Source organism: Nycticebus coucang, chromosome 10 (assembly GCF_027406575.1).
Source record: "Nycticebus coucang isolate mNycCou1 chromosome 10, mNycCou1.pri, whole genome shotgun sequence".
NCBI classification, from domain to species: domain Eukaryota; kingdom Metazoa; phylum Chordata; class Mammalia; order Primates; family Lorisidae; genus Nycticebus; species Nycticebus coucang.
In genome coordinates this window covers 51,305,016-51,321,610 of record NC_069789.1, presented here as the reverse complement: position 1 = coordinate 51,321,610, position 16,595 = coordinate 51,305,016, and the positions used below count along the sequence as shown (strand labels likewise).

At 42.3% G+C, this 16,595-nt stretch overlaps 1 protein-coding gene across 3 annotated transcripts in view; it reads right to left on the bottom strand.

The window, feature by feature from the left end:
* The window catches only part of KCNH1 (potassium voltage-gated channel subfamily H member 1), a 505,651-nt gene that overhangs the window by 82,466 nt on the left and 406,590 nt on the right, over positions 1–16,595 (bottom strand). For all 3 annotated transcript variants that reach the window (XM_053607618.1, XM_053607619.1, XM_053607620.1), the window contains one exon: positions 2,975–3,171. In XM_053607618.1, the coding sequence (XP_053463593.1) occupies positions 2,975–3,171 (197 nt within the window). The remainder of the gene's footprint in view (positions 1–2,974; positions 3,172–16,595) is intronic.

Here is a 16,595-nt window from a genome sequence, read left to right as displayed (position 1 = left end):
CCTTTGACTCAGCTCAGACATCATTCAGACACTTAATCCGAGCTCCTTCAAGCTGCCCTCCTTTATGTTCCCACGATACTTTGTACAAATTACAATCATTGTTCAGCACTGTATACTGCAATTATCCTTCCTGTGTTGATCTACTCCGTTAGAGTAGAGGTTTCTGGAGGGAGAGAATTGAGTACTGTTTGGTTTTATATGTCACACCTAGTTCAATTAGCACAGTACTTGGTTTGATGAATAAACAAACATTTCAGCAGTCTTAAAGGTTAACAGGGGTTTGTCACACACAGGCGAGAAAAGCAGGCTGAGGAAGCAGCATGCAGACACAGTGCTCTGAAGGGGTACGGTGTGCTTGAAGAACTGTGTGGAATTCCCATGGCGGCAGTTCAGGGTGGCAGGGTGGGTCTGGGCAGGAGTGGATAAGGTCGGGGCTTGGGTTAAGTGTTGGCCAGATATAGACAACCAGATAAGCCACGCTGAAGTGTCCAGATGTTATCCTGTGGTCCGGAGGGGAGTGATGGGATCAGATTAATTTTTAAGAAGGTTGCTTGAGTGGCCATAAGAGGGAAGCATTGCACTGAGGGCAGACATGAGGCTGGAAGCTGGGGTTAGAGCTCCCTGCGTGATCCAGCCAGGGAATGGGGAGGGTATTTAATGAGGGGCTTTGTGTCCTGAGAATTCTGTGAGGAAGCCAAGTACAGACTCAGATTTGAGAGCTAAGGTGGAACCAACAGGATTGGATGCCAAGGCATGGGTGAGAGAGAAGTAATGTCAATGATGATGCCAGGGCTTCAAACCTGGAACCTCAGGACAAATCAGATGATGTCAACAGAGATAGGGACCATGAGACTAGGAAAAGATTGAAGATTATGAGGTCATTTTGGGAAAGATTCCTGTGACAACTTTTTGAGGTGACTTCTCTAGGCACACAGCTATCTTGTCAATGTTTTAACCAAAAGAGATAAACAAAGTGTAAGAAAATCAGTTGTGAAAATCCAAAGAGTACAAAATTTTAATCCCCACAGAGACAGATGGAGCAATTCTGATGATTTGAGCGTGAAAGAAACACCAGAAGAGAAAGCTTCCGGTTCTTAAACTATTAATCATTTCTCAACCAGTTTAGTTGGCAGTTACATACAAAGCATTCTCTAGACAATCAAATTCCACATCTTTCTTATTTTCTGGATGCAACTAAATCATTTTCACATCTTTTAAAAAATTATCATTATCAAGGATTTGTGGTGTTCCTGGAGACTCATAGAGCATCTGCCATCAACAATCCTCCACAAACATCACCTGTTGTAGCAGCCATGCATGAGCACGTGCATCTCCATCCATGAGGACTGGGCCGGGGGCAGATGAGCAAAGCCTGCTGGGAGCTATCCTACCCAGAGCATGGCATCCAGCCCAATGGCACCATGCCCAGCAACAAGCCCCAGAGAGCAGCAATGACTCCTTCAACACCTTCAGTGAGATAGGGGCTGGCAAGCACGTGCCTTGGGATGTCATAGGTAGGGCAACAACTGGCATTTATGTGCAGCTCTTCCACCCTGAAGCTGCTATCTGGCAAGGAAGATGCTGCCAACAACTATGCCCGTGGCCACTACAATATGGAAAAGGAGATCATCAATCTGTGCTGCAGCGAATCTAAAAACTGGGTGCTTCTATCAAAATTGAGTACATAGGATTCATGCTTCTCCATTCTTGTGATGCTTTACTAAGAATAATGTCTTCCACTTCCATCCAGGTTAATACGAAGGATGTAAAGTCTCCATTTTTTTTTAATATCTGAATAGTATTGTACCCTCAATGAATCCCCAACAATCTAAAAATAAAATAAATTAAATAAAACGAAAAAGAAAAATGAAGAAAGGCAATGAAAATGACCCTGGGTAGGGTGGCGCCTGTGGCTCAGTGAGTAGGGCGCTGGCCCCATATGCCGAGGGTGGAGGGTTCGGACCCAGCCCCGGCCAAACTGCAACAGAAAAATAGCCGGGCGTTGTGGCGGGCGCCTGTAGTCCCAGCTGCTCGGGAGGCTGAGGCAAGAGAATCACGTAAGCCCAAGAGTTAGAGGTTGCTGTGAGCCGTGTGATGTCACGGCACTCTACCTGAGGGCTGTACAGTGAGACTCTGTCTCTACAAAAAAAAAAAAAAAAAAAAGAAAATGACCCTGGGTATTTGATTTCTTCTGGTTTATTGGTGTAAATGGGAAAGTTTAAAATACTTCCAGGTTTCTTTAAGACTTCAACTAATTGTAACACAAAAAAAAAAACAAAACAAAACTGGGTGCTTGTTAAATGGGTTCCAGTCTGAGGTGGAGCCTGGAAATCTGTGTTCAACAGGATGCCACCACCATTCCCATTGTCCTGCAGGTGGCAAAGCAGCAGGGCTGAGGGGGCCCAGCTCTGATACAGAACCGTGTCCTGCTTCACCCTGCCACTCCACATATACAGCATTGCCCATCTAGTCATCCAAGAACTCCGAGACTCTTGCAGGTGTTCTTGCAGACTCTTGCAGGTGTTCTTTCCTAGAGGGAACCTTCTGAGGGTAAAGGAAGTTTCTACATCTTAAGTGGTGTGGTTATATGCCTGTTAAGTCATTCATTGGGCATATAATAAAATATACACACTTAAGTATAAAAAAAATTATTACCAGCTGGCCGATTACTGATCTCACACCACTCAGGGTCCCAGTCACCAGGAAGAATTCAGTTTACATTAATTAAGTGGCAATGGCCCCACACAGCCATTTTATTGACTAGCAACCATGAGGTTTTACTCATCTTTTCAAAATCAAGCAATAATCTCTCTCCTCCATTTTATAGCAAATGGTCTGCAAAGCAATTGCAATGAACAGATCCTCTTTAGAACCAATTACTCCTCTTAAATATACAGGAAAGGGACTTTTCTGGCCCCAGTAATTATTCAAAGTGCAAGGACTTTGTAGAAAGAAACTGAAATTATCAACTCACCCTCTTCCTCAAGTTGTAGGTAAGAATCAGGTTCCGGGAGAAGGAGTGGGAAAAGGCCGTGTAGAATTCCAGCACTTTCTGCAGAGCATCCCGTTTGATCACATGCAGGTCACAGTAGGTCAAAGCCCTAACGTTGGCACAGGACTGGGCTAGGGTGGCTTCCTTCCAGAACACATCTCCAAACACATCTCCTTTCCCTAAGAAAAGAAGGTTGCCATGAGGAAAGTGCTGGCCGGGGGGGGGGGGCTGGCCATCCACTGGCTTCCCTCTGCTCCCCAGAATTGCAGTACATATGGCATTCTGCAGCTTGGGCTTCAAAAAGGCAAGAACAATTTTAACTTGAATCTTAACATGCTATTCAAGAAACTTCAAAATATCACGTAACGCATGTCAAAGTTTGAGCAGTAGCTTTGAGATCATTAATGTCACCTCCTTGAGAGGTTATCCTGGTCATTTATCTAAAACAGGACATCCTTCATTATTCTTTATGATATCCCCATTTTATACAACACTAATTGCAATGTGTAGTTATATTGTTTTGTTTGTTTGCTAGGTTATTATGTCTCCCAGCTTGAGAGTTCATGTATCTCATTACTTCATATAACACAGTACCTGTCACATAGGAGGAGCTCAATCAATATTTTCAGGCAGATAGGAAGTGATGAAGGAAGGTAAACTGTGGCTCCACACTGCTATGACTCACAGGTCAGTATTTAGGCTGCTAGGAGGGCAAGTGTGGACTCTATTGGGGAACTAAAGAGCAGAAGAGGTTTCCTTTGTCTGGGATAATTTACATGGAAGAAGTCAAGAAAGTGTAGGGTCCCATCCCTCCCCTACTCTATCTACTGTCTTAAGGTTTAAATTTGTATGGCACCTCCTTCCTTATCCTATCTCCTGTACCTTCTTCCCAGAGTATGTCCCTTATCCTTGCCAAAATATGGGCCTTATATAAATGGTATTTCCTACTACTTCACAAGAATACATCTAAGAAGGCAACAGATTAATCCTATGGACTGAATGCTTTCGTCCCCTGACAAATTCATGTATTGAAATCCTATCCTCCAATGCAATGGTATCAGAAGATGGAGCTTTGGGGAGGTAATTCAGTCATGAGGCTGTAGCCTTCACGAATGGCATTAATGACCTTAACAGAAAGGAACCCAACGGCCTCTCTTGTGCTCTATCTATACGTGAGGAATACAATGAGAAGTTGGCAGTCTGCAACCTGCAGAGGGCCCCCACCAGAACCTGACCAGGCTGGCACCTGATCTTGGACTTCCATCCTCCAGAAGTGTGAGAAACAAATTCCTGTTGTTTTATCAGCCACCCACCCAGTCTATGGTATTTTGTTATGGTAGCCCAAACCAAGCCAAGTACTAATCTCACATGGCCATATTCTAGGTCAAACTTCTATCAATCATCTCTAAAGATCTGCTTTTCACACCTAGAGATATTCTCCTTACCTTTCCCAGTAAGCAATATTTTAACATGTGTCTAATGCAAAAGCTAATTTATTCCTGGCACAGCCTCTGATCATAAATAGCTTAAATTTTGTTTATCTTGCCTCTAAATTTTCAGCAAAGATAAACACAAATTTAAATCCCCAGGGAACCAGAGAGAAGTATGCAGGGGGAAGGAAAAAAAATGCTACAAAGGGCAAAAAGTAATGTATTCAAGGGAATTTTCAGCCTATGCATCCAGATCAGCCAAGCTCCACAGCTGGAAGTTAGGTACCTGTAGCTCAGCATGATTAACAGGGCAGCTGTTTTTCTTAATTCAGGCTAAGGAGGTAATTATACTTTTAAGCACATGGATAGAACTTCACTTTTCCTCAAACATCAGAAAAAGTTTACTTTAAGTATATAAGGGACTCCATGGGTATAGCCTTCTCTAAGCCCCTCCAAAACATAAACTGAAAAACTAATGTATTAGATGCATTAATCCACAGTTGTCTCTGTGTTCCAATACATGAAGACTGTTTTACTGACCCAATGTGAGTGGGATACATACTTTGGAAGCTACTAGGTAAATCTCTCTTTAGAACTATGCTATTTATAGTTTCCTTATCAAGTTTTTCCAAAATCTGTAATATGGGAGGACTAATTTAGGCTGGGACAAGTCAATGGGAACAGTTTTTCCTTAGGGATGTCAACTGGCTTCCACAGATTTAAGTTCATGCTTTATGTACTGCCTAGTACTGAGATCTAAGCAATAAGGCTGGCCAACTCATGCGTACATATTACATCCTAGGCTTCTCTATGCTTCTCATAGTAACTGACATGCCCTTCATAGAGAATGCTCTTTCTCTGAGACATTATGGTAGATAGCTAAAAGATGGACTCCATCCATTCTTTCCCCCACTACATATATGTGCTGCAATTCACATCAAGATGTGAAGCCCAGTTCCCTTCCCCTCAAATCTGGGCTAGTCTTAGTCACTGGCCTTAACTAATAGAGTATAGCAGAAGTGATGATCTAGAATTTTGAGGTGAGGTTGTAAAAAGCCATGAAGCTTTGGCCTGAGTCTTGTAGAACACTCACTCTTGGGACTTTCCCTCAGGGACCCATATGAGAAGCACAAGCCCCATAAAGGGTCACAATATAACTGTTTTTGTCTGTAGCCCAGCTGAGCTCTCAAATGCCAATCATACCAGTGAGCCCTCTTGGCCATCTGGACCAGTCCAGTCAGATGAGGGCAGCCCCAGCCAAAGCCTGACTGTAACCACATGTGGGAGACACAGGTAGAACCAACCAGCTGAGTTAAACAACCCACAGAAGGGTCAGAGACAATAATAAATTTCTTAAGCCACTAAATGTAGGGGTGGTTTGCTATATTATAACAGGTAACCAGAATACACATACATAGAATCACGGAGCTCTAGGCTAAGACACTCATAAGAATTTATCTGGTAAGTTACCTAATATTACAGCAGAACATCACAAATCATCCCAGCTCTGAGCTGGCATCCCTACTTCTTTCCCTGAAAGATGAAACAAAGAGTAAGGAGTGACTCTAACAGGGGCAGATTTTCCTGGGTAAGCATTTGGATTATCAGTGAGAAAATGCTGAATTTACAAAACACGCAGTCTTCTACTGGGTTAAAACGTAGTCTACAACTAAATTAAAATCACTGAGAGTAGAAAGGAATTGCTAATCTTGCTTTATTCTTAAGATTATCCCCACTTAAACAAGACCCAATCTATGAGCATTATACATCACAAATAAACATGGGAATAGTTTAATAAGAATTCATTAAGTAAAATAATAGTACCTTATGTGCTATTTAATGTATGAATTTATCCAAAAAATTCAGTTTATAAACAACTCTTTAAGGACATACGTTCTACATAGAGGGTAACAATATTGTGGTTGGAACGTATCATGAAATAAATAATTACATCTTTAGAAATGACAACTTTCCCATTGTAAGACTTTTCTAATCAAAGGTTTTGACAGAAACAATAAACAGAATAGTTCCTACTACAAAAAGAATTTCATGGTAAGATAATCATGATTAAACTGTGGGGCCTAAGAGTCTCACAGTGTTGTCATAACTTGAATTTGATTTTTAACACAAATTGAAAATCATACAATTTTATTTCCTGTCAAGACAGCATTTGGGATATAAATTATCTGTTAGTGAGATTTAAGAATGTGGTATCAGAAGACCTGTCAGACTCAAACCCAGGACTATTCTGGCAAATGAGAAATGTTTTTATCACACGCATAACTTGGGAAAACTGTCAAAGGGAAAGATATGGAGCATTTGGCAGGCTGCCTCTAAGTTACACACACCACTGGAAATAATGACTTCCCAGGTCAAGGCTGCGAATCAGAAACTGGGACAAGAGCTACACCCACATTCGTCTCTCATTTGCTAGTGTGTGAAATGATCATTCACTCAGAACAAAAGGTACCCTGATGCACTCAGCAATCAAACTACTGGAGGCAATCAGCATATTGATTTATTTATTACACTGAGGCTCTAAGTGCAGAATGTTAAAACCTAATGTTCCAATTCTCTAAAATACTAACATTCTAAGTAGACCTTCTAAGCTGGGGGGAAAAAGGCCAGTGGGGGGAGTAAGGAAAGGCAGTCTAATTAAAACTCCAGGCAAACATCCCAATAATAATTAATCCTCCTCTTCCTCCCTGTCTCACTGAACCTTCACTTTTGCAGTGGACATTAACAGCCCTGGGGGACAAACGTGGGAATGACGTACACACACAAAACATAGGTTAGAAGCTGGATATAGGGCTTAGGTAGCACAGGGATGGGGAGGGGCTGTCTCTGCAAGGGGCATAGCACTGGAGAAAACCAAGCCCCTATAAGCAGTTTGGTTTAATGAAGGGCAAAGCCTGGAACAGCCACCTGAGGAGGCTGAAAGGCGGTGGGTATGAATGGGGTGGGGCCAATGGGGCTACCAGGGTATTCAAGAGGTGCTGAAACTGGGGCCCTAGAGGATCCACAGCCTTTCAGAATGTTAAAGAATTGCAGGGAAACAATTCTGATCTGAACCCTACAACTGAGTATGGAACCCTTTAGAGCAAGCCCTATTTATTCAAAGATAGGATCTGAGTGAGCTTGGTAGGCCTAGGGCATCAGAGCAAAAATGAAATGTTTAATAGCCAAACAATGTTTCACTATTCTTTGCTATTGTGCTTTTAAGAACTATTCACAGTGGTATCTCTTACCTAGCAAAGTATAATCCTGAAGTTAAAATCACTATTTGCTCCTAAGAGCATTATTTCTAGACCCAAACCAATTATAATGAAGTCATTCATGCAACTTCAACCAGGCACTGTTCTAGGGGAACAGTGGAACAACTGATGTAGTGAGGGATGGAGACATAGGAGATTACAACATTTTTGGAGCTATAGTCGGGGAGAGTTACCTGCTAAAATTCAAAGGGTAAGAGAAGTCTTCCAAGATATAATGTCTGAGTTGAGGCCTGAAGCATGAGTTCAAGTTAACTAGCATCACACTGAAGCATGGAGATAATCCCAGGCAGCAAGAACAGCATGTGCAAAGGCCCTGGGGCATAAGGGTGTGGCTCTTTAACAAAACAAAAAGTCATTCAGAAGCTTCTGAATTGACTCATATTTTGAATTATCTGCTCTTTTACTCACCTGTAGAGATAATTGTTGCTGGTTTATATTTTGTAATCCTTTCAGGAACGTACATGGTTTACTTATTTGGCTGCAAACTCACCTAAGCACCTTCCCTACTCTGTACATTGAGTAGGGTGGGGGTGGGGCAACACTAACTTGCTGAATAGCTATTTAAACATCTGGATCCACTATTCTGTTGAGGACTTCTCTGGGAGTTCAAAGAAGTTTTACAAATAAAAAGCGCAATGAGGGCTGACCCCACTTTATTCCTCCTCCCTAGGGCATCAGGAAGTCCTTTGTCCTCAAGTCATTTTAGGACAAAGTGGAGTTTTTTTATTATTAAATCATAGCTGTGTACATTAATGCAATCATGGGGCACCATACACTAGTTTTATATACCGTTTGACACATTTTCATCACACTGGTTAACACAGCCTTCCTGGCATTTTCTTAGTTATTGTGTTAAGACATTTGTGAAGTGGAGCTTTTTACTCATTTCTTCAGGATGGTGAAATAGAACTGCAGAGTCCTGAGATAGCTGAGAGAGGCCAGAGGAAGCAGCATTTTCTCTCCTGGACCTAGGAAGAATTCTACTTAAGAGACATATAAAAGGGAGCTGGATTAAATTTTTTAGGCAAGTCCCAAGCAGAATGTGTGCATACCACTAAACTAGATAGTTCAGGAGGACAGTGACAAGGATTCAGACAGTTCTCACACTACTTGGATTCATCATATACTAGATTATCTTTTTGAGACAGAGTCTCACTGTGTCGCCCTCAGTAGAGTGCCGTGGCATCACAGTTCACAACAACTTCAAACTCTTGGGCTTAAGCGATTCTCCTGCTTTACCCTCCTGAGTAGCTGGGACTACAGGCACCTGTCACAACGCCCAACTATTTTTTTGTTGCGGTTGTCATTGCTCTTTAGCAGGCCCAGGCTGGGCTTGAACCCACCAGCCCCGGAATGCTGGCGCCCTACGCACTGAGCTACGGGAGCTGAGCCATGTAACTAGACATCTTAAATCAGGGTCCCCTTTTAGGTTCTTAAAGACATGACTAGGATAAAAAGGGAATATCCCTCTATCTGTTCCTCCTCAGTCCTGCCCGCAGCACATTTGCCAGAACTTGATCACCCACACTTTCAACATAAATTTCAGGCCAGACAAGCTGGCTACAAGCCCAGGGCCACCCAACTGGAGGCATGCACTGGCCACAGCCTTCCTCTCCTCTTACCCTTTGCCCTACACCAGGGCTTTACCAGCACTGTGCTGGATATTCTATTCCACTCCTTGCATAACTCCTACTCATCCTTCAAAATACGCCCACACCCCCTTCTCTGATCCCTTGACCAGAGCAGCTCCCCATATGTGTACCCCTTTCAGTCCATGTCTCCCTCTGGAAGCACCCATCACACTTGTCACTGCCACACCCCCAGCATTGTCTCTGGCACATAGCAGATGCTCAGTGGTTGTCAAATGCATAAATAAATGAATACCACTGGACATCTTACCTCTCCCAGCCTCAGTTTACTCAGCTATAAAATGTGGATAACAATACCAACCTGCTATGGTCTGAATGTTGATGCCTCCCCACCCCAAGTCCACATGTTAAAATCCTAAACTCAGTATGGTGGTATTTTCAGATGAGACCTCTGGAAGGTGATTGGGTCATGAAGGTAAAGCCCTTGTGATTGAGATTTGTGCCACAGTAAGAGAAAACTCAGACAGCTCCCTCAGCCCTTCCCCCACGTGAGGACACAGTGGGAAGGCACCATCTATGAAGGAGAAAGTAGACCCTCACCAGACACCAGGTGAGGTGTCTTGGCACCTTGATCTTGGACTTTCCAGCCTCACTCCTATTGTTTATAAGCCACCTAGCCTCTGGTATTTTGTTATAGCAGCCCAAACAGATTAAGGCCTCATGTCACAGAGCTGTTGTGAATTTTACATGAAAGAATGTGAACAAAGAACTTAGTACTGTGCTTGGAACACAGTAGGTATTCAATAAATCCAAAGAAGAAAAATCCAACAGCCCTGTGAAGCAAATTCCACAAGGATTATCAGCTCCATTTAGGGGAGAAAAGTGAGTTCCCAAGTGGCCTCACTGCCTGCCTGTGACTGCTGCGTGCCCTGGGACTGGTAGAGGCTGCGCAAGGCTCCCAGTGAGTTGTCCTCTGCATCCCCTCCTGCTTTAATCAGCATTCAGTTGAGACCTGCCTTGGGTGTGCACCATGCTAGATAATGGAAATAAGGATAAATTGGAGGCAGAATTTTGAGGAGCTATGGCCTAGTCAGGCTTCTAACTGTTCCCCCAAATCAGTTCTCTCCTCTATAATAATGGAACTCATGACTTCTGGCTGGGAACAAAGATTACTGAAAGAAAGACTACATTGTAGCTGGGTGTGGCCATCTATCCGAGTTCTGGTGGACAGGTGACATGCAGAAGGGATGCACGCAATTTTAGGTCATGTGCTTAAAGGGAAGGATCATGCTGTGCCTTTCTCTTACTCCTCCTTCCTCCTGGCAGGAATGAGAATGTGAGCTATCTTGAACAAGGAGGCCAAGGCAACCTATCCACTTTAGGGTAAAGTGACAGACTAGTAAGAGGCTGGGTGCACAATATCATAAAGTTGCCACAACAGCCTGCTTATACCTGGACTGCCACATGAAAGAATAAGCTTCCCCCTTGTCTAGGCTTCAATTATTTTGGGATTTTACTGGAGCAGCTAAACCTGTATGCTAGCCATTTCAGAACCCCATGGTCCAGTGGGCCAGTACGACATATTGACCCTAGGTTCTTTCTTCACCTGCTCCAGAAAAAGCACAGACTTCCATGTGTCTGAAGGACTGAGCAGTAACATGATAATGGAGACTCTGGCAGCATATTCAGAACAAAAGCTCCAGGGACTAGAGTAGTATCCACCTTAATTATACACACTCACTTCTTAGCCCAACCCTGGTTGTGAACCAGAGGTCCAGGACTGCTAAGGAGTCACTGTGTGCCAGGCTCAGGCACCACTAGGACCCTGACCTAAGCACCCACTGTATGCCTCCCCACAAGGGTGCTGAAGTCCAGTCATTCAAGTTTATTTTAGAATAATAATTTTCCTACGTATATTTAGGGCTGTTTCCCTTGGATTGCCTGAGACTGTGGGGGGAGTAGGTAAGCTAACTTTTGACATCTTATAAATATTGCCACCTCTTAACTGTAATAAACCTACAAAGCTCTTCTTATCCTTACTGCAAAAATAAATGCCACTGGCAGCATGTGACCTTGTTTTATCTACTATAGTTTACAGATGTGAAAACATACATTAAGAGAGACAGAGACACAAAGGGGGAATCTCATCAACCTGCCTTCCCATCTGAGTTGTGAAAATAAACTAGTTGGAATAAAGCCTTAGCTCTAGGTACCAGGTCTTATCTGATTGTGTTGGGCTATCAAGTGCTCAGCTAACATGTCTTATTGGATTTCTTATGCCAACACAAAAAGCAGGGCCAAGAGAAATGCTGACAAGGTCTTGGTACCAGGGACAGACCTACATTTCACTCTACTTCTTAGACAGGCATCTATTTCTAGAAAAGTTTGATCTCATTTTAAGTTTTGTAAGAGAGCTCAGAGATGTTCAAGAGTTTTTGTTTTCTTTTGAGGTTAGTACAAATGAGAGCAATGCTATGTTCTTTTGCAAACCATCTGACACTGGTCAGTGATACCCACACAAGAACCTATAAAATTATGCCAGATTCCAGGGGAACTACACCTGACTCTCTTTCCCAGCCAGCTAATAGACTGAAAGTTCCTAAAAATGGGGTTATGCCTCACTATCTCTCTGTACACAGTTTCACCCAGTTCAACAAGTTGGCCTTACCTATTGTGGTTCAAGCAGGACTCCACTCATTCAGAGGGGTATTAATAAAACACGAGGATATACAATTATCTCTATGTTCAAATGACTTGAAATGTAATGAGACAAAATGTATGAATGTATGTAACAGTAAAGTACAAAACTACCACAACCAAATTTAATGCTGAGATATGGGAGAGGCTGGGCTAGGGCACACTACGGAGATTTGTAAAGAATACAGAAATGGAGCTAGCCTTGTGCGTTGAGGCCAGAGAATTTAGATATAAGTGTAAAAGAGAGGTGATTTTTCCAAACAGCAGAAAAAAAAGTTGGATGGTGGTAATTGAACCCATGAATCTGTATCCTAGCCAATTCAGAAGTCTGGTCCAAGGTGGGAGGCAGTAAAATGTGTTGTACTGGTTTGGTTATGTTCACTTTCTTTTATCAGCTAAGTATCTTGGTAGTCCAATTTTTTTTTTTTTTTTTTGCAGTTTTTGGCTGGAGCCGGGTTTGAACCCACCACCTCTAGTATATGGGGCTGGCACTCTACTCCTTGAGCCACAGGTGCCACCCTCTTAGTAGCCCTATTTATACTGTCTCTTTGTTTTTATCCTTGAGGGGGAATAATATGCCACTATTCCTGGTATTTCCTTCAATGAGAAAGTGGTTCCATCACTCCTTTAACCTCTCTCTTTATGTGATTCTGAGTTTGGAAGAAAAATGTATAGGCCAGCCCTTTGCTCTCTGCTCGGGAATTAACTTCCTGCAAGAAGCATGCTCCAGGCATGTCAGAGATATGTGGAGCAAATACACACAAGTGTAGGCTTGTGCCGGTCAGCACCATGAAGTGGGTCTGATTCTGGGCCTCAACACTGGCAAGACTTCTTGGATTGAAATATAAAGCACATTCTCTAATATTAGGTCTATCTGACCTGTACCTGTCATACTTAGCGTCTCAGTTCAGAACTCTGGGGAGATTAACATGACTCATGAAGCCCCCCTGGACCCAGAACCCACTCCTTATTTCTCAGGCTACTCTAACATTGCTCCTCACTCTCATACTCTAATGCTGCTCTCACTACAGACAATAATAACTCCTATGTGTCTCAATCTAAAAAGGTACATTTTAGTCCTTATGAAATCATAGTTCTTTGATTCTAGTATATATTTATGTTGTTTAGCATTTTTTATCTCTGAAATCACAATGGCTTACAATCTGGCAGTTTCTTAGTGGGCCATAAAATACAAGTGTGTCTTACAAGCCATGACATCCTCTATAACATTTGAAAATGCCCATTTAATCCTCCACCCCCGACCTCTGTGCTGTCCCCACTCACTTCATTTCTCCTTTTCTGACAGTCCATCTCAGGCTCCTGGGACATACCCATGTCTCCTATAAACAGAGATTCCTCAGGAATATGCTAGATCCGTTGCTTCTTAGCCTCCCCCTCTCCATTTGGATGTTGTCAGATTCATGCCTGGCTTTGATTGCCACCTAGATCGTGATGGTCCCCAAATTTATACCCCAAATCTTAATCTCTCTTCTGAGCCCAAGAATCTCCCACTGGACAATCTTCACTCAGCTGAAACCCATAGATCTAAAAATGGAACTGGTGGAAGATAGGGAAAGATGGCCCAGTAGGGGCAGGTATTGGACTGTCCCACCTAGAAGGAAGAAGATTAGACTGAAGTGAAATTGGGGCAATTGAAATTGGAGGGTAGATTGCAGGGAGAGGAAATATAAGTGTTCAGCAACCCCACTGAGAGGAACTATGAGGATGAAGATGAGAAAGAGGAAGAAAATAGAAGATAGTTATGGAATGGACCAGATTCAGAAGAGCCTAGAGATGAATAGAAGGGTAAGGGGATCCGTCCCCTTACTCGAGGGCTCTAGGCAAGTAACAGACAATAGGAACTCTCACTCCACAGAGAATGCTACCATGGACCCGAGACTGTTTTCTTGCACCTAGGTGTTTACCCCTCTGAATGCCCCTTTTACCCAACAGAATAGAAAGCAATTTTGGTTCCAACCAGCTTGTAGCCACAAGCCCATCTCCCCTTTCTTTAGAAACTGGACAGAGAGCCCCTTGCCAAGGCCTGCTTCCCTCTGTGTGGGAGGACTGGGAACACAAGCCCAGCTCAGATAATCTGGCAGGACTGCCACACCCCAGGTGCTGGAGCAGTGACGGGACTTTGGACCTTGCTTCACCCCCATAGTTACTGTGGAAGCAAACATTGCAGAGGCCAGCTTCTTTCTTGCCAGAATCTGACAGAAATGACAGCTTGTAAAGTAGGTAGGGTTCAGAACAGGAGATGGGCCCTGCCTTCTTACCATATCTGGCAGGAACTCAATAGGCTTCTATACTGCATTACCCTGAGGCCTTGGGTGAGCCTGCATTGTGAAACCTTGAGAGGCAGACAGCTAGCTGCAAATTCCCCTCCCTTAACCACAGGAAGACCCCATATCTTTTTAAATGTGTTCTCGGTGGGACAGCACTTTGGTGGTGCCTGGCTCTACCTTCTGGGATAGTTTGCCTCCTGCTTAAGAATTTCACCTTAAGTTCAGTCCCTTCCCTCCTGGCTTAAAAGAAAGAAGGATAGTCCCCCGGGATCCCTGCTCTGTGTAGCCCCAGTAGGCAACTTTGGTAGGCTGTGACCCTGAAGGACTACAGAAGAAAGCAGTGACTCATTAACTGCCTCCTGTGAGTTGCCTAAGGGGGCCCAGCCAGAGTATCCCTCAACTATGACTTAGGAACACCCTAACCTTTCTGCTTAGAACTAAATAAATAATAACGAAAGTAATTAAAAATAGAAAACATACATAGGGAGGAATCAGGAAAAGAACCCTGGCAACATGAAAATTAAGAGAAGATCGACTTCCCCAGGAGATTACAATGGAGCTTTAACTGAAAAGCCCATCCATAAAGAATTTGTTGAAATGACAGAAATAGAATTCAGAGTATGGGTGGAAAATAAGATAAAGTCACTAAAGATCTGGACATAATTAGGAAGGCTATAACAGAGCTTAAGGAACTGAAAGAGGTATTCAAGGAGTATTAAAGCACAGTAGTGAGTCTCAGCAATAGAGTAGAACATGGAAAAAAAGAACCTCAGAACTCAAAGACAAGACTTTCAAACTAACTTTAAGTATTTGAAAATGCAGAAAAGAAAACAAAAGCAGAAAAATCTCTTAGACAGATATAGCACTACGTGAATTATACAAACATATTAATTATAGGTATCCCCAAAGGAAAAGAGTCATAAAAGCATGAAAGCTCTCCCTAAGACATCATTGTATAGAATTTCCCAAACATTGCCAGAGACCAAGAGATACAGATAGTAGATAGTTATAAAACTCCAAGATGATTCGATTCAAAGAAAGCATCTCCTATACACATTGTAATTAACTTGGCCAAAGTCAAAATTAAAGAGAAAATTCTTCAAGCATCAAGGCAAAAGCAACTTCTCACCTACAAAGGGAAAAACAACAAGGTAACAGCAGACTTTTCAATGGAAACTTTTCAAGCAAGAAGAGAGTGGTCATCTGTCTTTAACCTACTTAAATAAAACAACTTTCAGCCCAGGATTCTTTATCTTGCTAAACTAAATTTCAAATTCAATGGAGAAATCAAATAAAGGATTTGATTATCTGTAAAAGACTGACAAGCAAACATTGAGACTAACAAGACTAGCTCTGCCCAAACTACTCAGACCCATTCTATACACTGATCATTATAATGGACCATTAGCAAAGCAAAGACATCCAGAAACTAAAGGACAAAGCCTAGCTTCCACAATGGCACAAGTGATAAATCTAAGCACCAAACTCCACAAGACAAGATGAACAGAACTACATCACATTTATCAGTTCCCTCAATAAATGTGAATGGCTTGAATTCCTCATTAAAGAGGCACAGCCTGGCTGAATGAATAAAAAGGCATAAGCCATGTATAAACTGCCTTTAGGAAACACATCTATCTTCTAAGGACAAAACAAGATCAGTGTGAAGGGCTGGAAAACAATACTTAAGGTAAATGGAAATCAGAAGAAAGCAGGAGTCATAATCCTGTCTGTGGATACATTTGGCTTTAGACACAAAAGTAAAGAAAGACAAAAGATAAACACTACATGCTGGTCAAGGTAACAATACAACAAGAAGACATTTCAATCCCAAATACCTATGTACCCAACCTAAATGCTCCCAGATATATAAAATGAACCCTAACCAGTATGAATAATATGATACTCTGTTAACACCATAATAGCTGGATATTTCAACACCTCACTCCATGCAGAAACTAAAAGAAATGATTCACTTAAACACAACTCTAGAACAAATGGGTTTAACAGACATATAAAGATCATTACATGCCAATAATATTGAGTATACATTCTTCTTGTCAGTTCACAGATCATTCTACAAAATTGATTATATCCTAGGATATAAATAAAATCTCAACAAATTTAAAAGAATAGAAATGATGGAATAAAAATAGAACACAATGGAATAAAAGAACTCAACTCCAACAAAAACCTTCATCCCCACACAAAGTCATGGAAACTAAACAAACCTTATGCTGAATGACTGTTGGGTCAAGGAGGAGATATAGAAGGAAATCATTAGATTCCTCAAACAAAATGGCAATGAAGCCACAAGCTATCAA